The sequence below is a fragment of the Balaenoptera musculus genome, chromosome 11, assembly GCF_009873245.2.
Source record: "Balaenoptera musculus isolate JJ_BM4_2016_0621 chromosome 11, mBalMus1.pri.v3, whole genome shotgun sequence".
In the NCBI taxonomy this organism is placed as follows: Eukaryota; Metazoa; Chordata; class Mammalia; order Artiodactyla; family Balaenopteridae; genus Balaenoptera; species Balaenoptera musculus.
This window is the reverse complement of record NC_045795.1, coordinates 33,017,890-33,040,073: the sequence shown is the minus strand read 5'-3', so window position 1 is coordinate 33,040,073 and position 22,184 is coordinate 33,017,890. Positions and strand designations below refer to the sequence as shown.

At 41.9% G+C, this 22,184-nt stretch overlaps 2 protein-coding genes across 14 annotated transcripts in view; both read right to left on the bottom strand.

Moving 5' to 3' along the window:
* Positions 1–655: 655 nt before the first annotated feature.
* Positions 656–10,996, bottom strand: MRPS10 (mitochondrial ribosomal protein S10). 2 transcript variants are annotated; one of them, XM_036869426.1, is made up of 7 exons: positions 10,911–10,996; positions 7,831–7,895; positions 7,670–7,742; positions 5,588–5,724; positions 4,505–4,613; positions 3,290–3,379; positions 656–2,820 (listed from the first exon to the last, which is right to left on the bottom strand). In XM_036869426.1, exons 1-7 carry the CDS (start codon positions 10,956–10,958, stop codon positions 2,740–2,742), a joined length of 603 nt encoding a protein of 200 aa, XP_036725321.1. In that variant the 5' UTR covers positions 10,959–10,996; the 3' UTR covers positions 656–2,739. The 2 variants fall into 2 exon arrangements, with proteins under 2 accessions (XP_036725321.1, XP_036725322.1); XM_036869427.1 differs by having other exon boundaries at positions 7,670–7,739.
* A 3,967-nt stretch (positions 10,997–14,963) lies between these two features.
* The window catches only part of TRERF1 (transcriptional regulating factor 1), a 200,568-nt gene continuing 193,347 nt past the window's right edge, over positions 14,964–22,184 (bottom strand). For all 12 annotated transcript variants that reach the window (XM_036869644.1, XM_036869646.1, XM_036869643.1 and 9 more), the window contains one exon: positions 14,964–18,656. In XM_036869644.1, coding sequence (XP_036725539.1) covers positions 18,332–18,656 — 325 coding nt within the window. In that variant the 3' untranslated portion in view covers positions 14,964–18,331. The remainder of the gene's footprint in view (positions 18,657–22,184) is intronic.

The following is a 22,184-nucleotide window of genomic DNA, read 5'->3' as shown; positions in this document are numbered from 1 at the left end:
CTGAGAGACTGCTCCGAAGAGGCAAGGGGGAGAGCCAGGATATACAGAGGTTTTTGCAATAAAGACCAGGTATTCGGAACATCAAAAGATTACCATTAATTAAAGAAAACCAGGCGTCTCGAGTTAAGGAATTCTGCACTTTTCTAAGTATGGGGAGATGCAAGTCTGGGCTCACTGAAATCATTCCTTTGATATGCACCTCAGCTATCTGGGGGCAGTATCCTGTGCTTCTCATCCTGAGTCTCCTCAGGGTGCACCGTCAGGGCGGCTGTAATGTGATGGTTTGATGGCTGCAACATCGTTTGTTCACTGATACGGCAGGTGATATTCTTCATTCACATAGCTGGTATTTATTGAATGTCTATTATCTGCCTGGTACTGTGTGAGGTGCTTTACAAGTTACCTAATTCAATACTCCAACCTTCATAAGTTTTATTTCCTACATTTTACTAATGAGTAAACTGAGGCTCTGAGAGGGTTAAACACCTTGCCTAAGTTTATAGCAGTTAGTGGGTTTGAACTCTTATCTGACTCAGGCCTGTTTTCTCTACTCGGCTACTCATGAATGTTGCAGTAAAGCTAATTTAATAGTGTAAGAAAGGAGGAAGGGTAGCTGACAAACAGAAATGTTACAAAAAGAGACTGATTTAAAATAATTGCTTTATGTATTTACTGTGGCATATCTAAGTGGCCAAAGGACATATAAGTAATTCTCTTTGAAAGCATCAAAACTAGGCACTGAACGAGTTTAATCTGTAGAGTCTACCAATAATTTAAAACAGACCTTAACACTATTTTATTTAATATGAAAAGAAACTATACTTCAGATCAGAGAAAATAACAATGAACTCAGGGCTTCACCTCAATAAAAAACCGTCTCAGTTCCTACCTGCCTTCTGGTCCATCCCGAAATCAGGTCTACTTTTCTCACTACCTCCCGTCACCACCATGAACAGAAAGTTGAGACTTGGGCATTAATTCTAATTTTCAGAACATACATTTTACTCAGGAGACCCAATTAAAAACAAACAAAAAGACCCTTCTCAGTCTATCAGAATAAAGAAATTACCTAGTTTATATCAAGTGGGCTTCAAATATGCCAAGTACTTATGTCAAGGAAATACCATTAATTTTTGTTGTGTGTGTAGTTTATCTCTGTATTTATCTTAAAACAAGATTTTAATATATAATTTGAAGTGCTAAATAATCTGGTTTAGAGGCTACTTTAGTCTGAAAACAGCTGGAAGTGGATGTACACCTTTAAAAGAGAGCCACTGGAGGCAAGTATGCAGAAGTCATCCTATTATAATAAAGTGATTGATACTGTCTGTAAAGAAAGCACAAAAAAGGATTAGATGTGGGTCTACATTTATTTTTAAAGAATTATTTCTTTCAAAATGAAAATGAGTCACAATGGCTGCTTTGCTAGATACAGTTACTATTATACTGCTCTTGTTTTACTGACTAGTTCTTAATCCTGAGGCTTATACCTGGGATAAACATGCTTTAGGCATTTGTGAATGACACAGTTGACAACTGAGCTGCAAAAAGAATGAGGTCATGGGGCACAAGGCTGTAATTCTTTTCATGTTAATGACAGTAATGTAAGTCTGATACATGAGCAGTGTGCATTCAGAACACTCGTACCTGATAGCACGTCGGGAAAAGAGAACAGGGACTCCAGTTTAAGGGTGGAAAACTGAGAAGTCATAACTACCCCAACGATGTGAAGGAAACCACAAAAGACATGGGCCGGATTCTGCTGTAAACAGGAAACGTATCACTCCCTTGGGGTTGATACACCAACAGCCTCAGCCCACTGTCATCTTGCCTCTTTCAGAGCTTTAACTACTATTTAATTTTATGGAAAATTAGACATCCCCAAACAAAAAGAGTGCTATTCACCAAAAGAAAGAGGTCTTATCAGCATGGAACTTAATAAGGAAAAGTATTTATTTGTGCCTTGTACAATTTTTGAAAGCTGTTATTGCTATTCAATTTTTGGTATTTACTACAGTGCTGGGTGCAAAGTCAACAAAAGAAAAGCTTATTGAATAAATGCATTACAGGATGAATGAAACGATACAGTAATTTCTTGAGAGCTCAAATTCCGTTATAGTGACCCTTCTAGGCAGCCCTGAAAAGGTTCGGGCTACAGAAGAGTTCAGCGCATGCCACAAATGTGCTTGATCTGCTATAAAGTATATCAATTTTCAAGAATGTAATGCTTACATGAGGTAAAACCTGGAGGTCACCACCCCCAAACTAGCATATGCCAGCCTGCACTAAGGTAAATATCAAAAACTTTAACTGCTCAGTGTTAAATTAACCAAAGTTTCCTTCTAGGTCCCTCAAAAGAAAGAAATGTGTGTGAGGAATATTTGAAACAGTCACTTGTAGATGAATGAAATGATACAAATCACAATCAGTACAAACTAATAATTGAACAACAGTGGAATAACAAAATATGAATTTGGCTGTTTTGGTACAGAGTGGTCCAAATGGTTTGCTCACATTTGTTAAAATCCGAACTGAAACAATGACATGTATGAAAGAATAGATAAAGTGGTTCCTGCACAATAGTCTGGTGTATCGTAAACTTCCAATCCCTGTTTTCTACTGATCAAGCCATGCGGCCTCAGGAGAGCAGTCACGGTGACTTGAAACTGTCTTCCCTGGAGACTCCCTCCACTTGACATGCTCACTTCACATCCCAGCACAGGTGGTCACGCTGAGACTTTATGACTTACTTTCTTCTTCCTCTGGTATTGTTTCCCAGATTGGCTTCTTGATGTGTTCTGGTAACTGTTCTAATTTTGTCTAAAGAGAGAAAAACAAAATTATAATATAATGTGGACTTAACTCTTCAGCCACAAATTGAATTTATTCATTCTGTTCCCTCAAGTCCTCTTGACTTTTTTCTTTTACCCTCTCATCTTGTTGTAGGGCTTTGAAACAGAGAAAAGAAAACTCGATGGTAGATTAACACTCTCACATACATAATCTATTTGCTCCTCAGTGATCTCCAGGGACCACCAATCAACGTGGAACCCGAGTCTAGACAACTGCTAAGAGGGAGGGAGGCGTCAGAGGTGGCTCCAGGAGGACATGGGCTGTGGCGGCAGCATTCTGTTGAGCCGCGCCCTGCACAGCAGGTGTAGACCCCCAACCACTGTGGCAACTCTGCCTCCAGGTCCTCCCCTCCGCCCAGTGGGCTGGAATCAGGTGGCAATGTATCAATACAACAATACACATCTCCCTCCAACAGAGGCAGAAATTCAAGTCATACCTTTGTAACTTCCATGGCAACTCCTTCAGGTAAGTTTCGCTGAATATATTCCAAGTAGACATCTGCTGTACTCCCAGTGAGATGTTCTAACTAAAATTTCAAACATGAAATTGATTCATGCTATGCTGGTTAAAGCAGAAATTTTGAGGGTTTTTTTTTTTTTTTTCTGGTAAAAGCAGTAGAGTCTTTTCTTCATCTGTGAAATCTTACAGAATCCCAATTTAAAAGGAAAAAAGTGCAGATCCTCTGGTTGAACTGAACGAGGGGAGCAGAGCCGCAATGTCCCCTTTCCTCCCAAATGCCTTAAAGCCAGGGCTCCATGGAACCCAGCTGGCAAGCATGGTATCAAAACAGTGTAAAAGTTTCACAAAACAACTCAAAACAAAAGGAAACAAAAGACTAAATTATAAAATAGAGTTAGTATAAGATTTTGTGTGTTCCATGGCAAGGTGGATAAAATTTTGGATTTTTCTTTTTCATTTAAGGGTAGGACTATGTCTTAATATTTGTACTCTCAATGCCTAGTACAGAGCTTCTCATATAAAACATGCACAAGCACTTGTTTTAGTAACATTTACCAATCATTTACTATAAGATGAAATATTCTAAGTGCTTTAGATAAATATCTCATTTAATCCTCACACTAACTGTATGAAATTGGTACTGTTATTATTTCCAACTTAAAGATGAAGGACTTGAGGCACAGGTCACACAGCTAGTAAATGCCAGTACTTGGACCTGGCTGTCCAACTCCAAAGCCCATGCTTTCCCTTAACCACAAGACTGTGCTGACCTGGGTGGCTGCACAAATGAATGATAATCGACGAATGAAAAACCTTAATGCTGCCCATCATGGACATGGAGAATTCAGTGAGCCCGTGAGAAGAATTATTAGAGCTGTGTGAAAACGTAGCTAGAATTTCTGAAATATAAGCAAAATTATTCCAATGCTAGCTTACTGTATAAAAATTAGTCAACATAATGTGCACTACTGAGTTAAAGTATGAACTACTCTGAAGGATGGCTTTACTTGACTTTGATTTTCCTATCATGCTGCTTCTATAAACACAAAAAGACACTTACCTTCTCTACCACCATCTGGCATGGGCTGACTGAAAGGAAGTCTACTGGGCAACGTTAAAGGAAAGTTATGATGTGCTAGTGTGAAATTTGGGGCATTTCAAAAAAATGCCTGAATGTCTGAAATAAACTCACCTCTAAACATCTGTAAAGTGTTCTCATTTCATACTGAACCCTGTGCTTCTTGAAAATATGCACTGATTTGAGAAGAGTAAATCGCTCTATTTTCCTTGGAGGTTCATGTCTGGAAAATTAATGGGCGAAGCAACATACTTAAGCTAAGTGATGTTAAAACCTGAGTCACTGATATCAAAGCATGATTCCACGATTTTGCAGGTCAGGCTCACGCCCAATTATAGGCGTTAACTACCATTTTACAGACTTCCATTTGTCAAGACTGTCATCTCTAACAACTGCTGTCATGAAGCTCCGGCTAAAATAAACCTGCAGACAGCAACAGGAACATTTGCCATTGACCCAAAAACAAGCCTTGGCATGCAAGTGCACACACACATGCCTCCGGCTTTCACACCCTTGAGGTCTCGCACTGACCAAACATATGAACTGTGAGGAGCAGCACCGTGTGCTGGACATGGTTGTACTGTCTGCCGTGTATTACAGATACAGTGAAAAGCACAAAACCATGGTCTGTTACGGGAAATGTGTGAGTTCCTTCAGTTTTGCTAGAAAGCAAGACTGGCAAAGCTCCATATGGGCCTCGTTGAACATCAGAAAGAGCAGGTGACAAAACACAGGAGGTGGTTATACTTGACCTTGCAGTGACTTCAAGGCCATACGAAGCTCGCCTTGCTCATGCATGAAAGTATTGGGTGAATGGTGTTTCTTAAGGCAGTTTTGAAACAATGAATATAATAGCAAAGATACCAAATCCAAGAGGCCTGAAAGAATTGCTTGTTCACCTAATCCACCTCCCTGCCCCATGGAGATCCCAGACACGAGGGCTTCTTGGGCCTCCTAAGTCTATGCAATTTCTAGAGAAAGGATTCCTTCATTTTCCTTGTTCACTCATTCTAGTATTTAAAAATTCTGGTAGACAGGAAAGGATGATCCTGCTTAGAATAATATAACAAACCTAATCTCTCCCCATCATGAGTTTCTATCCCATTTTAAGAGCTCAGACCTAGCTGGGACTGGCAGCATTTTTGACTGATTGTGTTATAGCAGCTAACAGGTCAGATTAAGAAAGATCATACTTACACTTTAACAGAGATACCAAGTTCTTTAGCAGCAAGCACCGCAAAATATTCGTAACTGTCCAATACAGCCTTATCATGGCCTTTTACTAAAACTGATAGGCGCTTATATAACGTGTCTGGTTCATCAGAAACGGTTATCTGCAATTTTAAAATCAAAAAGAAAAGCTTCAGTCATGGTTCCTCTAATATTTACAATTGGAAAATTTAACGTATTACCCTCACCTGAACAACTTCAGAGTTTACTAATAAGTGGGGAGAAAAATGCTGAGTAACATCTTAACACAGCTTAAATATCTAGATACAACCACATTCAGACTCCACAATGACCCTTAAGAATCAGTTAAAATACAGTTTGAATCAAAAGGATTTTCAAGCAACCTACAAAATCACCAATGGAAACTTCGAGCTTAATAGTTATTAAACCCCAAATATACAACAGAAAAGGATTTGGGGTTCTGTTAATAAAAGTAGCCTGGTCAGAAGACCTGGATTGAGAATTAAACTCTGCCACTTAAAGCTGAATAACAACGGGCAAGTAATATAATCTCACTGAACTTAAGTTTTCTCACATATAAATAGGACAATACTTGTGCTACAGCTCATGGCATTTCTGTTGGGAACAAATAAGAGAGCACGGATTTAAGTGATTATAAGTTATAAAACATTGTTAAACAAAGGCGAGCTATTTCTATTCATATTCTTTTTGTTAGGTTTGTCCATGTTTATTTTGCCCGCTCTAATAGAAAAATTACTCATTTCTAACTAAAATGTCATGACACTGACTGTACAAATAACTTCTACCTCTTCCACCCTAATACTTAAAGATCTTAGAAATGATGGGTTTGACATTTCTGACTTTCTTCCAAGAGGTGAATTACCTTCACTTCAGTCATCCATCAAACCAGTAATTTGTATTACTAATCCAATGTTTCAGGGTTAAATTACTTTGCCCTTGAAAGGAGATCTACTTACTAACCAGGAAGCTAGATATTCACTCTCAATTACCCCAAATAGGGTTGTTGGAAGAAGAGAATATACTGATATCCTATCTCTTAAGTTGAGGGACAAGAGAAGGGGAATATAGCCCTAAAATGTATAATGACTTGTCTCTACAGGGTTTTAAAGATAATTCTGAATCTGTTACAAATATTAAAAATCAAAAGATTTTGCACAAATATTTGAATTTCATTTAGTTTGGAAAATTCAGACAATCTGACATCACTAGGTCTAATTTCCCACATGGCAACAACTGGCTACAGTAAGCAGCAGCTGTCTTGCTTATAAAGGGTACAGCCTGCCACTGTGCCCACCCTGTTACCGTTCCTTACAGGCCTGGCCTACGCAGACATCTGACCTGGAGACCCGGGGTTTATATATGCTATGAAGTGAAAACACTGAACCAGCAGGCCATTAGGTATAACACAATTCCATTTTGGTGCTCATGGTGTGCACAGATGATTATATACAGACAAAGGTCTAGAAGGATACGTACCAAACTGTTAAAGGGGATTATTTTTGAGGGGTGGGGCTGGAAGCATTTGGAATTTAAAAAACTACAAATTATAGTTTGTAGTTTTAGGATTTAAAAAAACTACAAAAAATACAAAAACTGGGTTGATGAAATCATGGCTTTCACTTAAAGGAAACAAGGTAACACAGCTGCTCCTGGATTTTCTCTACTTGTGATAATGCTCTCTCACAATAAAGCACTGTTCACTGTTCAATAAAGACTTGAAGTCTACAAAAAAAAAAAAAAAATTCCATAATATAATACCAAGTATTCAGCATCATTAATTATGACAACTCCATACACTATGCTGAGCTAAAACCAAAAGACTATTCATTCCCACAGTTATTTGGGGTAAATACTTTATTCGATTAGCTCTTACCTTAATAGCCTGAAAGTGACCATAAGCACTCAGGGACATCAGCGAATACTTTCCTCAGGTGCACTGTGCACCTGCCAGTATTCCAGAACAAATTTTTTTATTCATAAAGTGTTTGGGAAACAGCCCCAAATGAAATAATGAGGAAAATTTACTGCTAATGTAGCTTCTTATGCCAAGAAATAGGGAGTGCATACCGTAGGCTTGGTCAAATCCTTGGGAACATCAACGTGTAGGTTTGAAAACTGTACCCACTTCATATTGGTGCTGCTATGTGCGGAAACAAAGAGAAACCTAAGTAAAACAGCACAAGTGCCCATTTTCTTATTCAATTTAGCACATCCAATTATATACTTACAGAAGAAGGCCACCATTTTTGGCTGTACTGCTCCTGGAACTGCATACAGAAAAATTCCTCGAACCCTTAAAAAGAGGGGGATGTGTGTTAGAATTAAAATCAATTCCCAAACCATTCATAGTTTCCATTAAAAACCAAAAGGTGCAGGATGCTTCAAATAACAGGCTATCTCATTATTTTAGATGAAGATATTGGGGTAACTAAATTGCCAAATTAGATTTCATTTAAAAAAAAGAGGACAGTGGTAGAGTTGATAATCAAAAAGGACTCTCAAAATACTAGAGACTGTATTTTTTATAGCTCAGGAGCAAGAACTTTTTTTTTTTTTAATTTATTTAATTTATTTATTTTTGGCTGCGTTGGGTCTTCGTTGCTGCGTGCGGGCTTTCTCTAGTTGCAGCGAGCGGGGGCTACTCTTTGTTGCGGTGCGCGGGCTTCTCATTGTGGTGGCTCCTCTTGTTGTGGAGCACGGGCTCTAGGCACGCGGGCTCAGTAGTTGTGGCTCGCGGGCTCTAGAGCGCAGGCTCAGTAGTTGTGGCACATGGGCTTAGCTGCTGCGGGGCATGTGGGATCTTCCCAGACCAGGGCTGGAACTCGTGTCCCCTGCACTGGCAGGCAGATTCTTAACCACTGCACCACCAGGGAAGCCCAGGAACAAGAACTTTTTTAAAAAACAATTCTCACATTAACAGCTATGAATTAAATATGCAGACATCAAGGAAGAAAACATGTGACTTCATTTTCCCATTTTTTTTTTTACAGATTAAATATATTTCAACATAATACTTCTTTTACTTAAATATTTTTGAGCATTAAAAAAAAGCGTCTTTATAATTTAATTTATGGAGCTGGAATAAGAATTCTAAAGTACCCTTCTTTGAAGCTTTCATACACCTTTTCCAGCATATTTATTTCTTGGCTTGGCTGAGACAACTAGCTTATAAACGTCTAATTTTATAAGTAAGTTGAAATACACATTGGAATTTACACCCATCTTATATACCCCTACTGTGCCTCATACTGCAACAATACAGCGTTTCCAAATCCTTACTGTCAGCTCCCCCTGGTGGAACAAAATTTCTTGTTGTAGGAAACCTATGGTACTGTATGTAATACACATTTGCCACCTGTTTTTTTCTTAAGCTTTCCCAAGATTTAAAAGTGTAACCTGAGAAACTGGAAGCTCAACAGGATCCTGAAAAATACTTTAAAGATGAGAATAACAGTTTAGTACAAATGAAACTTAATTAGAACAGCAGAGGGTCACCTATGTTAAAAAAAAAAAAAAACCTATTCTTAGCTAATTATCCTTCTTCCACTCTTCACCCAAGATGGAGGCAAATCAAAACTTTCAGCCTCTCTTGGATCAAGGGAGAAAAGCAAAAAGAAGAAAGGAAATCAAGCACAATACAAGGTAGTAAGAGGTACGTGCCATTTTCCACACATAATCACAGAGAAAATTCCCTCCCCACATTTATATCCCTAACCCCACAATCCAGTTGTGTAGAAAGCCCACAGGTCTAAGGAATATGACACTTCCCAGGCATCTTTTCCCAGTATAAACCCCCTGCTTTTAAAAAGTTGGAGCCTAAAGTGCTGTTACACCCGCAAACTAACCTTAAGAAGTTCTTAAGCTTTCCTTCCTTTTCTTTTCTTTCTTTTTTTTGAGGGGGTGGAGCCTGTTCTGGGTAAGTGGGTCTTAAAATAGTTCAAAATTTCAACCTCTAACAGCGCCTGATTTAATAACGGTGGTTCTCAAAGTGTGGTCTAAGGACTTCTGAGGGGCTCCTGAGACACCTTCAGAAGGGGCCCGGGAGACTAAACTTATTTTCATAATAACAGTAAGATGTAATTTGCAACTTTCCCACTCTATTCTCTCACCAGTGTACAGTGAAGTTTTCCAGAGGCTGCAGGACGTGTGATATAGCAACAGATTGCAGAAGCAGCTATGAGAGTCAAGCTGTCTTCTATTAAGCCAGACGTTAAAGAGATTTGCAAAAACATAAAACATTGCTACACTTCTCTCTCAATTTGTTTGGGAAAATATAGTTGTTTTCCATAAAAACGTTAATTATGTTAACATGTAATGAGTTTATTAGTGTTATTTTTAAATGAACAAGCATTTTTAAGATTCTCGGTTGTATTTTCTAATAAGCTAAAAATCGATAGCTAAAACCCACAAAACCCAAAGCTCTTCGGAGTCCTCAACCATTTTTAGAGTGTAAAGAAAGGGGTGCTGAGGCCAAATAACTTAAGAACCGCCGCTTAAATTTTTGCTTTTTCTCCAAAGAACCGAGCAGAGGATATCTAACCCACTCCTCTGACTTCAGCGATTCTCATCTAAATCTCAGAAACCCGGGTATCCAGAAGGTATCTCAATCTGGTTCCGTGGGAAGCGTCTAAGATCTCGTGCCACCTAATTTTCGCGAGGTGAACCTTCTTGACTTCTCTGAGCCTCAGTTTATTTCGCAAACGTGAAAGGCGGGGTCTGGAACGTGCGCTGTTCAATATCCTTTCCAGGCCTGACAGTCTACGATTTTTCTAGTTCCTGTCTTTGCCCTGACTCATTAACTTATGTTTTATCCTATGAGATAATTCGAGATAAAATCAGCCCTTTTCTCGCCACCTTCCTGCAAACAACGGACCGTGAGTAATAAATATCGCGGAACGCTCCAGATGTTAAGAATGACAGGGCGTCCCTGGTGGCGCAGTGGTTGAGAGTCGGCTTGCCAATGCAGGGGAGGCGGGTTCGAGCCCTGGTCTGGGAAGATCCCACATGACGCGGGAGCAACTGGGCCCGTGAGCCACAACTACTGAGCCTGCTCATCTGGAGCCTGTGCTCCGCAACAACAGAGGCCGCGATAGTGAGAGGCCCGCGCACCGTGATTAAGAGTGGCCCCCGCTTGCCGCAACTAGAGAAAGCCCTTGCACAGAAACGAAGACCCAACACAGCTAAAAATAAATAAATAAATAAATAATAAAAATAAAGGAATTCCTTTTAAAAAAAATGACAGGTGGCAGCCAGACGTAATGGTTACCGTCCTTGTTGGGCCGCCTAGTCCCCCCAGCGCACCCCGTACCTGCCAGAGACGCCGTCCCAGTGGCCCAAACGCCGCTCGCACCGCCATCTTGCCGTTCCCGCTTCCCGGGATCGCTTCCGGGGTCACGGAGGAGTCCTCTGACCATAGAGTTCTGCAAAAGGAGAGAGTGTATCCTTTGTGTTCCGGCACCGGAACAACCATAGAGACGCGATTCCACGCTCTCTGAGGGTGGGACTGTGAATGTAGCCGGCCTCCTTCCGGTCGCAACCTGACCCCTACGCCGTCCTGTAATATAGTTTCAGCTCGTGTCTGGTTACCGAGTTCTGTCAGCGCTTTCCTTTTCAAATCGTGTTTGTCCTTTGCGGTTCCTGTTTTGTTGGAGGCAAACACAACAAACACATGCTTGGAAAAAATATAAGTAATATATTGACACTGGTTATCTCTGAGCAGTGGATGAATGGTTGATTTTTTTTCCTATTATAACGGAGCAAAGGGCTTGTGTGCCCGTGGCTCGCAGAAAGCCAAACTGACAGCGGGAGTTCGTAGCCGAGTAAGGATTTATCACAGGGCGCCAAGCAAGGGAGTAGGAGACAAGCCTCAGATCCACTCCAACTTGGTGTTTGAGTTAGGGGGTTTTTGTTTGTTTTTTAAAGGAGAAGATCAAAGAGACTGGGATTAATCACCTTGTGACATTTCTGAATTGTAGTTTTGGGAGTCACAGTGTCTCTGTTTAAGATTCCCTGGCCAGGTGGTCCATGACTCGGGATCTGTTACCTCATCTTGCCCTGGAGAAACAACCTGAGTTAGTACTTAAATGGTGATAGCTATAACAACAGTAGCCTTGGCAGGCTGCCCAGTGTCCTTTTCAGAATCAGGCTCCCGCTGTCAATTGTGACATTCAGAGTTGGCTAGTCTCTCTTAGCCAGTGGAGTTTTCCTATAGCTCTCCAACTCTGTTGCTGCTTTTGAAGCATCAGTCTCTCCTCTGGGATGGCTCCTCGGCCCGCCTCTGCCCCCTTGAGCAGCCTTATCTGGGTGAGGGTTCTGCAGCTGCCAGTGATGGTGACCTTACAGCTTGCAAATAACTTTTCCCTATGTCACCTAATCTGATCCTCACAAGAAGACGTGCATCTTGTCCTAATTTAATAGGTGAGGAAACTGAGGCTCAGAGATGAAATGACTCATTCAAAGTCATATGGGTGAGTTAGTTACAGCTGAACCAATAACCATCTTCAAAATCCTAGTTCAGTGCCTTTTCCACCCCTGCAGCACCCCTGGTGCTGACTTTGTAATAAGGTCCAGTTCTACTAAGTAGAACTCTTAGTAGTCTCTTTTGGATGTGAGGCATAGAGATCCCCATTTCCCCATGCTCCTGCAAGAAAAGGAGTTTATTTTTTATTTTTAAAGACATGTATGGCCTGAACTGCTCCTGCAATTGGAAAAGTGGGCTCAAAGCAGCCTTAGGGACTGGATGCCCTCTCCACCCCTAAGGCCAAACATGGTCTCTTTATTGATGGGCTTTCTCTGCTTACAAATAGTTGGTGCTCCCTCAGAATTCTGCTTGCTGCCTTTGGCTCACCAAGTTTCTCCATTCATACTCTCAAATGTGGGAATTGGATTTGGTCCCCTCATTTTCCGGGGCTAAATCATGTCATGTGTCATCAAATGGACTATGGGCCTAATAGCTTGGGGTCAGGTGCTGGCCCTGGTCAAATTAGCTGGGGGTAAGGTGGGAGTCATTGTGAGGGGCAAACTCGGGTTTTGCCAACAGTGGGGCTGTGGACAGAGCCCTTTGGTATGGTGTGTGGGCATGGACAGTGTGGAGGTTTTTGTTAACGTGTAAAAGTTCTTAGTTTATTAGCGTGGACAGTGTTCTAAAGCTTGGCCAGTCCATTATGGGTCTTTTCCCTACGACCTAAGCCTTCAAACCTCTGAACTAGTGTAAATGAGCAGGAGATCAAGTTGATGCAAGTCCACCTTGCTTTATATCCAGGAAAAATAAAAGTGTGTGCATCAAACATTTCTAAGTTATATCATACTTTGATTGCACCGGTTGTTCTGTTTTAAAAGACAGATCTTCTCACTTGATTGTGATGGTTTCATGGTTATACACTTATCTCCAAACTCATCAAGTTGTATACAATAAATATGTATAGCTTTTTATGTGTCAGCCGTACCTTAATAAAGTGGTTGGGGAAAAAAAAAAAAGAAATAGCAAGACTGCCAAAAATAAAATTACATAAGCAGAGGAAGTAAGGAAGTAATGACCCCAAACAGCCCAAAGAGAGATCCGTGCTGTATGTTAAGGATATGTGTGCTGGAATGCAAATCAAGCATGTATGGCTGTTTGGCCTTTACGACTCAAACAGAAACATTAAACACTTCCCTTGGGGGGGTTGTGGGAGGACAGCTCTTTTCAAAAGATTCTCTCTCATATAAAGAAATAATCAGCCCTTTGGCTCTTTTATACAGGGATATCTGACACCCAAAGATCACTATGGTTCACTTAGGAATATATTATTCAATTTCTTAACATGCCTTCCTAATTATGTTTTGTTTATACCAACATTAAAACTCAGCCTCAGTCCACAGCTGGCTGGCTGTGGCTGAGGAAGGTAGACTGGTAGTCTGTGGGATTCAGAATTGAATTTAGGTAAAGTCAAAAGAGGTTTTATTTACACACACACACACACACACACACACACACACGCACACGGATAAGCATACCTGGAAGATTAGAGAGATAATTAACAAATAGTTGCTGAGCACCTGTTATAAATTGCTGTGAATATGTGGGTGATGGTGAGATGTTTCAGTAATAATAATAAAGCATGACCTTTGCTCTTCCCAGTGATGGAACTGGATCTGTTCCCAGGTCCCTATATGTTTTTTCTAAGTATTAAATTCCTTGGCAGGCAGGCAGGAATGATGTCACAGTCATCTTTAGCTACTCAACTGCCCCGTGTATAATACAGCATGGAATAGTGCCTGGTACGTGAGTAATGAATGAGACTAAAACAGTAGGAAAAAGTCTTCAGATTGGACACCTGAGCCCCTGGAAGCAGAATTTAAATTTCCAACACTGGCTAAATGCAGTGTTTGTAAAGGAAGAGCTATTTTCTTTGGCACATGACTAACATTGCCCAAATTAAAAGTATAAAACCCCAAAAGAACGTAGAAGATCAAGGTCTTGAACAGGTATGCCCTACTTAAATTCTGTATGAAATCTAGAATTTCAGATTTCTCCTGAACTTTGCTGTTGACCATTAAAAAGTAAACACACTTTGTAGAATTTGGAAATCCAGATTAGCAATGCCTATAAACCAGGGTGGACTGGATTTTGTTGGTGGTTCCCTGTGAGATAACCCATGTGTAATACTGAGCTCCCCCAAACTGCATTGTGAGTAGTACGGGTTAGAGGCCATCAACCCTTCAAGTGGCTCATCCACAGCTTGAGAAGCAGAGATATTCATCTTGGCCTCCAGGGTAGGGGTGGGGGCATTTATATGAGCATTAAATCTGATCAACATGGGCTTCCCTGGTGGCGCAGTGGTTAAGAATCTGCCTGCCAATTCAGGGGACACGGGTTCGAGCCCTGGTCCAGGAAGATCCCACATGCCACGGAGCAACGAAGCCTGTGTGCCACAACTACTGAGCCTGCGCTCTAGAGCCCGTGTGCCACAACTACTGAGCCCACGTGCCACAACTACTGAAGCCCGCGTGCCACAACTACTGAAGCCCACACACCTAGTGCCTGTGCTCTGCAACAAGAGAAGCCGCCGCAATGAGAAGCCCGTGCACCGCAACGAAGAGTAGCCCCCTCCTCGCCGCAACTAGAGAAAGCCCGCGCGCAGCAATGAAGACCCAACGCAGCCAAAAATAAATAAATAAAATAAATAAATTTATATATATTAAAAAAAAATCTAATCAGCAGCCCTCTAAACCTGTCTCCAGAAACAAACTAACAGTAAATTAGCACGGAGAAGTCATTTCAGCAGCTAGAAAGAAGGAATGTTTAAGCCAAATGAAACTCAAAAAGATAACATTTTATTTTCAGAGCAGCTGATGCAATATTGAATCAGGTTTTCACAAATAAATATGACAGTGTCTACTTGGTTACATCTCTGTTTGATGAATGCCTATCTGTAAGAACTGTAATAAATTTCTGAGAAGGCTAATGACCGGAACCTTTTAAGTAAAATTCTCCTGGCTTGCTTTCTGAAAAAAAAGTATTGTGGCAATTAAAATAAAATGCTCATCGCTCAGGGGGAAAACCAACCTAGAATGCCCCAGTTGTTTTTGTTTTTAAGGAATGCACCTTTTGAGGACAAGTCTATAAAACATCTTTATTTATTTGTTACATATGATGTTTAAATATAACTTTGCTTTCAAGCTTCAAACTTTTTTTTTAAACCCCTGGGAAAATAAGACTTTTGGTTCGCCTTAACAAAAACTGACCTAGGAAGAAACACTTTTAGCAAAATTTATTATAAAATTCACTAGAAAATACTGTCCTCTTTTTGCCAAAATGTTACATAAAATCCTTATTAAAAATACACACGTTACAAAAGAAGAAAGTATGAATATGCTATACATAGTGCTTTTGATATGGACCAGGGGACCTGCATTCTGGGGAAAATACAGTGAAGCACATTAGATATTATGATGTCAACTTAAAATAGTGCAAACCAGAATAAATTACATCCTAAAATGGGAAGGCATGCAAGTCATTTCCTACGAATAGAACACAATGAAGCCAGAACAGGAAGCAATCACAACCACTATTTAAAAATGTTTTCCTTTTTATTACATTAATTTTTTTCAAAAATACTTTTCTTTACAATAGAACTCCTAGAAAATATTTACAACCTTCCTCTAATAAAATAGAACAGCAGTTAAATATATTTGAAAATAAGATGGGTTTTTCCATAAAATATATCTTTTAACTTTTTATATACAAGCTTTCTCAAAGAGGTCTAAATTCACTAATGAAAAACTATCTGATAGTAAACAGTAACTGTGTTGACGACAAACCATTGGGAAGAAAAGTTCTTTAGGGTGGTGGGGGGCGGGGAGGAGCCAAAACACAACACATACATGCAGGCAGAATCATTTCAGGAAAAAAATAAGTGCAGTATTTTACTATGAAGTCAATTCTTTAAGTTGATATTGTAAAGAAAAATACTAATTCAGGAAAGTGAACTGTCTCATCAAGGAGGAGTTCTTTGGTTATTTCAAGTCAAAAATGCAAATGCTATACTGCATGGAAAATCAAAATTAAATTGTGCATTATATTTTTGCCTTGGCAACTCAGTTTATTTTAATGTTTTAAACTGGAACAGCCGGGCAAGTCTCCAAACAGAACGAGTGCATTTGCTTTATAAACATTTTTCCGGGTGTTTGCTCCTTTGCTAGATAAGCTTTCATAGACCCCATAGCAGAACCATTCCAGAATCCCTCTCAGACACCCACAAGTGGAGGGAAGTAGTCACTGGGACAGATGGGATCAGCCGATATTACAGTTGGAATGGTTCTGGAATAGTTCTGCCACAAGGCTGATGCCCTCCCCAGGCAGTTCTGAACTCAGAACGCTGAATAATTTGTCAGAAATGGCAGCAAATGAAACACTTTTTTTTTTTCCCTAAGAAAGGATAAAGGAAATCTTCAAGACCTCTTTTTCTGAAAACCGAATGGTGGCAATGAAAAGAACCTTTGTATTGATCTTCCGTCCATGGCTTTCCTGAGATTCAGAGGACACTGTCTGCGTGGGGCTGCTGTGGTCTTCAGTGTGTGCTAGAAGCTTCTGCTGAGACAACTTAAAGATACTCCAGTCCTATCCTCGTGCTTCCGCTGACATCCTCTTGTAACATCAAGCTATTACTGTGCCAGCAAAGTGCCCTGGCAGGATTGCCACACCTGCAGGAGCTGGGGCATCAGAAGCGTCAGCTCTGTGCTGGGGCCGCATCCCAGCCTGAAGGCGCACGCACTCATTTGCCCTGACGGAGGCCATGGAGGAGTCTGACTCAGCTCAAAAGCCTGAGCTCGATGCCATTTTTGAAGGATTACAGGTTTATTACCTTCAAGTACAAACAGCAACCCTGCCGGCAGGGACAGGAGGAGACAGAGCAGGGGTATGTAGCTTGGAGAGTTCTAGAAGGGCTTTGGTAAATGACTTTAATGAATACATTCATTGTTTGAATGCAAACACCGTAGCTGAAGTGGTATCTGAAACCATTTTTGTTGGCCTTTAATGCTATTTCCCTTGTATTTGCCATCAGATTTGTTAGACAACCCTTTTCCTCAGAGTTAGCGTCAAGGTAAACTTCGGTCCAGCACAGGCGAATGACAGCAGAATCCTAGTGAATGAGGTTTCACAGTACTTCCAAGTGGCACAGAGTAATTTCAGAACTCCACTGACCTTTAACAGTGTGGCAAAAAAGAATCAGCTCTTCTGATCTAGTTTTTGGGCCTCTTGGCATTCCAGGGACTTTAATCTGTGCTCCTCCACCAACCTCACTGAAAACAGCCCTGGCAACTTAATAGTTGGGGTTATTTTCCTCCAGACAGATTTCCAGTCGGCTCAGGCCAACTGGAAAAGAAGCATGTGAAATTTAGAAGATCTGAGTTCTTGGAAATCCAAGGGATCCTGCTAACCCACGAATTGGAGTCAACCGGTCTTCAGGGAACTGGGAAGAGGACGCACTTGCTCCATGAAATCACCTTCTTAGTAAATCACGGCCAGGGAGGGAAAGCCTGAAATGACACAGCACTCAGTTTTCAGAAACAGGCCGAGTGACAGGCAGGGCAGGGAGAAAAATGACTTTCACGTTTGGTCAACTCTTCAAATGACGTGTGTGCTAGAAGAAAGCTGTGGAACACAGGGCTGCCTTTGCTCACTGGAAAGCTACTTCCTAGCATGGTCTCCCGGCAAAGACGCCAAGTTCACTGCGAACTGCGGAATGAGGTCAGCACAAAAATGACTTTTGGTGAGAAAGGATGGCCCAAGACCCCAGCACAAAGAAAGTAGCCTGCTTTACACACACACACACATACACACACACACACACACACACACACACACACACACAGACTCTCTCACTCACTCACTCACGCAAGCTTTGGGATAAAAGGCAACCAGGATGGTTGGCATCTGAAAGCAAAAGAACATGAACGTCAGGTTCATTCCCAACCAGGAATGAGTTCATTCCTGGGAATGTAGCCCAGATGAAACACATCTTAAAGTAGGATTGTGCCAATTATTTATTCCCCCCCAACCTCCCACAAAACAATTATTTTTAAATAAAAGGAAAAAAGCCCGATTTTTTTCTAAACCTGAAAAAAACGACCACTTTTTAAACAGGTAGTTTAAAATGGTTACAAAACAAGCAGGCAGTCCAGCTTTCCTGATGAATGAGGATGGAGACCGTGGGTTTTCGCTGTCTCCAAGCGACACACAGGGCTTTAGAGTTCCGTGTCACCCTGAAGCAAAACTGAATCTTGATCATCCAAGAGGAGACCGGTGTCCACGACCTCGGCCTCTTCCATGACGCCTCCTAACTGCTGGACGACGTCGTCGTCGAGGATGTCCACGTCCTTGATGGGTTTGATCAGGCTCAGCTGGTCCAGGGGCAGCAGCCCCGGCGGCCCCACCGGCCCCGTAGTCCTCTCAATCGTGGCTGCCATTTCAGCTGCAAAAGCCGCCTTCTGGGCTTTCTGCCTCTGCTGTTCCTCCTGCTGCCTGTGAGTTTTCATGTGTGCATTTCGGCTTTTGATCTTGAAGAAGACTCTATAAAAATGAAGAAAAAGAAGCATGTGAAATTTAGAAGATCTGAGTTCTTGGAAATCCAAGGGATCCTATAGGGAAGAGCAGGTGCATGGTCTGCTGTCTGGTTTGGGGTGGCTCTGACAGAGTTCCCATCTCCTTAGCTCCCAAGACTTCCTCCCCTGGTGACCTGTTACCTCTCTTCTCTCCAAGCGTTCCAAGGAAAGGGGATGTGGACAGGAACACGTTTACAGTGTGTTGGGCTTTCTCTCTGTGACAAGCTTCTCTCTGTGAAAGCTTTCCTGTCCATCTGTGGCCTGGGGCACAAGCATTTCTTTCCTCCTTATCTTCCCCGTTTCCTCTCCATCACTGACCAAGCCCTCTCGACCAACCTGAGAATCCCCGTATCATGCTGCCAAGCTCTGTCGGTTCCCACCGTAAAACAACCCGTCCTCTGCCTCTGGCCTCCTGTCCCTGTCGTTCCCGTCAAAATTCTAGAGGGTCTGCCCGCACACACGTACAGCTCCTCTTTCCTCCACACTCTCCAACTGCACTGTCGTCCCCTCTACTTCAGTCCAAGTGCTTGAGATCGCTAGTGGCTGTGTGGCCAAATCCAACAGCCCCTCTTCTGTCTTCATCGTACTGGACTTCTGAGCTGCACTGACCATTCCTCTTCGCCCAAGATCCCGTCTCGTTTTGGCCATCATATATCATAGTTCCCTCCTGTTTGCTTTAGAATGAAATAGTGGTTCTCAGCTAGGGGGGATTCTGCCTCCACAGGGAATATCTGGCAACGTCTGGAGACATTTTTGATAGTCACAGCTGGGTGGTGGTAGTGGTACTTCTGGCATCGAGTGGGTAGATGCCGGGGATGCTGCTGAACACCCTACAATACAGAGGGCAGGCCCTCTTTCCCAAATAAGGAATCATCAGGCCCAAAATATCAGTGCCAAGGCTGAGAAATCCTGGGCTAAGGGGTCTGCCAACTATGGTCAGTGGGCCAAATCCTGCCCACTGCCTGCTTTTGTAAATAAAGTTTTACCAGAACACAGACATGTTTAATTGTTTATGTATCGTCCATGGCTGCTTTTGCACTAACATGGCACAGCTGAGTAGTTGTGACAGAGACAGAATGACCTGCAAAGCCTAAAATATTTCTTTTTTTTTTTTTATGTTGAGAATTATGTTTTTGTTGTTGTTGTTGCTGTTGTTTTGGCTGCGTTGGGTCTTTGTTGCTGCACGTGGGCTTTCTCTAGTTGCGGCGAGCAGGGGCTACTCTTCGATGCGGTGCGCGGGCTTCTCATTGCAATGGCTTCTCTTGTTGTGGCTCGCGGGCTCTAGAGTGCAGGCTCAGTAGTTGTGGCGCACGGGCTTAGTTGCTCCGCGGCATGTGGGATCTTCCTGGACCAGGGATCGAACCTGTGTCCCCTGCATTGGCAGGCAGATTCTTTTTTTTTTTTTTTTTATAATTTTTTTTATAATTTTTATTTTTTTAAATTTTTATTTATTTATTTTTGGCTGTGTTGGGTCTTCGTTTCTGTGCGAGGGCTTTCTCCAGTTGCGGCAAGCGGGGGCCACTCTTCATCGCGGTGCGCGGGCCTCTCACTATCGCGGCCTCTCTTGTTGCGGAGCACAGGCTCCAGACGCGCAGGCTCAGTAGTTGTGGCTCACGGGCCCAGTTGCTCCGCGGCATGTGGGATCTTCCCAGACCAGGGCTCGAACCCGTGTCCCCTCCATTGGCAGGCAGATTCTCAACCGCTGCGCCACCAGGGAAGCCCGGCAGGCAGATTCTTAACCACTGTGCCGCCAGGGAAACCCAGCCTAAAATATTTCTATCTGGACCTTTTTCAGAGCAAGTTTGTCCAGATGTTAGACGGCCTGTTTTTAGAGAGGGAGGGTGGCATAAATATTTATTCCTGAGCTCATAAATGGAAAAAAAAACCTGATTTCTAAGACCCGTGTCTTAGAACAGAGTTGATGAATCACCACTGGACATACTGAAAACTGTCTAATGTAATGAACATAATTTCAGCAGCTAAAAAAAGGATTCTGCAAACATGTGCCTGATGTTATTCCTCATCTGGAAAACCATAGAAAATATTTCTGTTTTCCATAAAAATCTTAACTGGAGTTATGGTAGAAAAAGGTCCCAAGCAACATAAAAACAAGACAAGAAAAACATTTAATGGAAATCACCAAAAGACAACCAGAGCTTGAAATACTTATTTCTGGTTGTTAAAATGTCCTTTGTCGCCACCTAGTGGAATAAGGAGTTGTCGCCTGTTGGAGGGGAGTGAGTGAAGGGAAGATGCTGGTTCCTGAGAAGAAACTGGTGAGACGCCCCCTTCCCTGCCTCTCCCACCCCAGGGCAAGTAGGGGGGAGTCCGACTGAGAAGGTTTCACTATTTCAAGTAAGTAAGCCCGATGATCAATCCAGGGGCTCACTTATTCCTTGCTGACATGAAGATGATATCATGTCCTGGCTCTGAAGGACATTAGAGCCCAGAGGAGGGGACCCACGCCTAAGTCTGTCTCCCCATCTCTGCAGGAAGAGAGTTGCTAGTTCCAACTCACTTTGGCAGGTGCCACTGACCTATGGCTAACAGTACCTACCTCATCGGGCTTAAGATTAAATTAATCAATACATGTAAACATCCTTTAAAACAGTGCCAGGCAAATACTGAGTAACTGATAAATGACAGAATTATTAAGATGCCTGAAATACGCCTGAAATATTCCATGAGGATGAAGATTATAAACAGAGGTCCCAGTTGGCCTCATTCATACAACTAGGGATGTTCCCTTGGTAGTTTCAGCAGCTACCTCGTGGGCATCTCTCCAGGTAACACTGCACGTTTGAGACATTGGAGGTTACAGGAAGAGAAACTCGGCAAGGCTCCTAAAAGAAGTTACTTATGACAACCCTTCTTGGAGGCAGACTCACTGAGAAGTAAACTGGAATTCTATACTGGATGCTGTGGGAGGGAACTGTGTGCATCTCACCATCGGTGATAAATAAATAAGCAAACAAAGGAAACCACTAGGCTGGAACAGTGGTCAGAAGCCCAGGCTCTGTATTTGAACACATAGGGTTTCAAATCTCAGTTCTGCTCTTACTGGGGGAATGACTTGGGGCAAGTAAATTTACCTAATGTTCAGTCCTTATTCGTAAAAACAAGGATAAAACAGTATCTGCGCCACATGGAGTTTCTGTGTGGGGATTAAATGATCTCATGCACATGAAGTATGTAACAAAATTAGGTGCTTAGTAAACGTTATTTAATGCTGTTATTACCACCTACTGTCAATTCCCCCTTTTCATTGTTTTAAATTACACTTAAAACGGCCAAGATGACAGATAGACTTTACCTCATGAGTCAACTCTGATCAATTGGTTGTGCCACCTTGAAGCATTAGGATTTAAAGGATTTGAAAGGATTTGAGTCTTATCTTAATGTGGTAGCAAAAAGTATAGCAATTGATTAGTGATGTCTGCCCTGGGTGCAGGAACGAGCAGTATTGGTAGGAAAGCCATCTCTGCCACAGAGAGTT

What these genes read in the sequence shown, in the direction of transcription:
- MRPS10 (XM_036869426.1), bottom strand. Translation starts at nt 10,958, where the DNA reads ATGGCGGTGCGAGCGGCGTTTGGGCCACTGGGACGGCGTCTCTGGCAG. An exon ending in TGGGACGGCGTCTCTGGCAG is followed by an intron (nt 7,896 to 10,910) that starts GTACGGGGTGCG and finishes CCTCTTTTTAAG; the next exon opens with GGTTCGAGGAATTTTTCTGT. An exon ending in AAAAATGGTGGCCTTCTTCT is followed by an intron (nt 7,743 to 7,830) that starts GTAAGTATATAA and finishes TTCCGCACATAG; the next exon opens with CAGCACCAATATGAAGTGGG.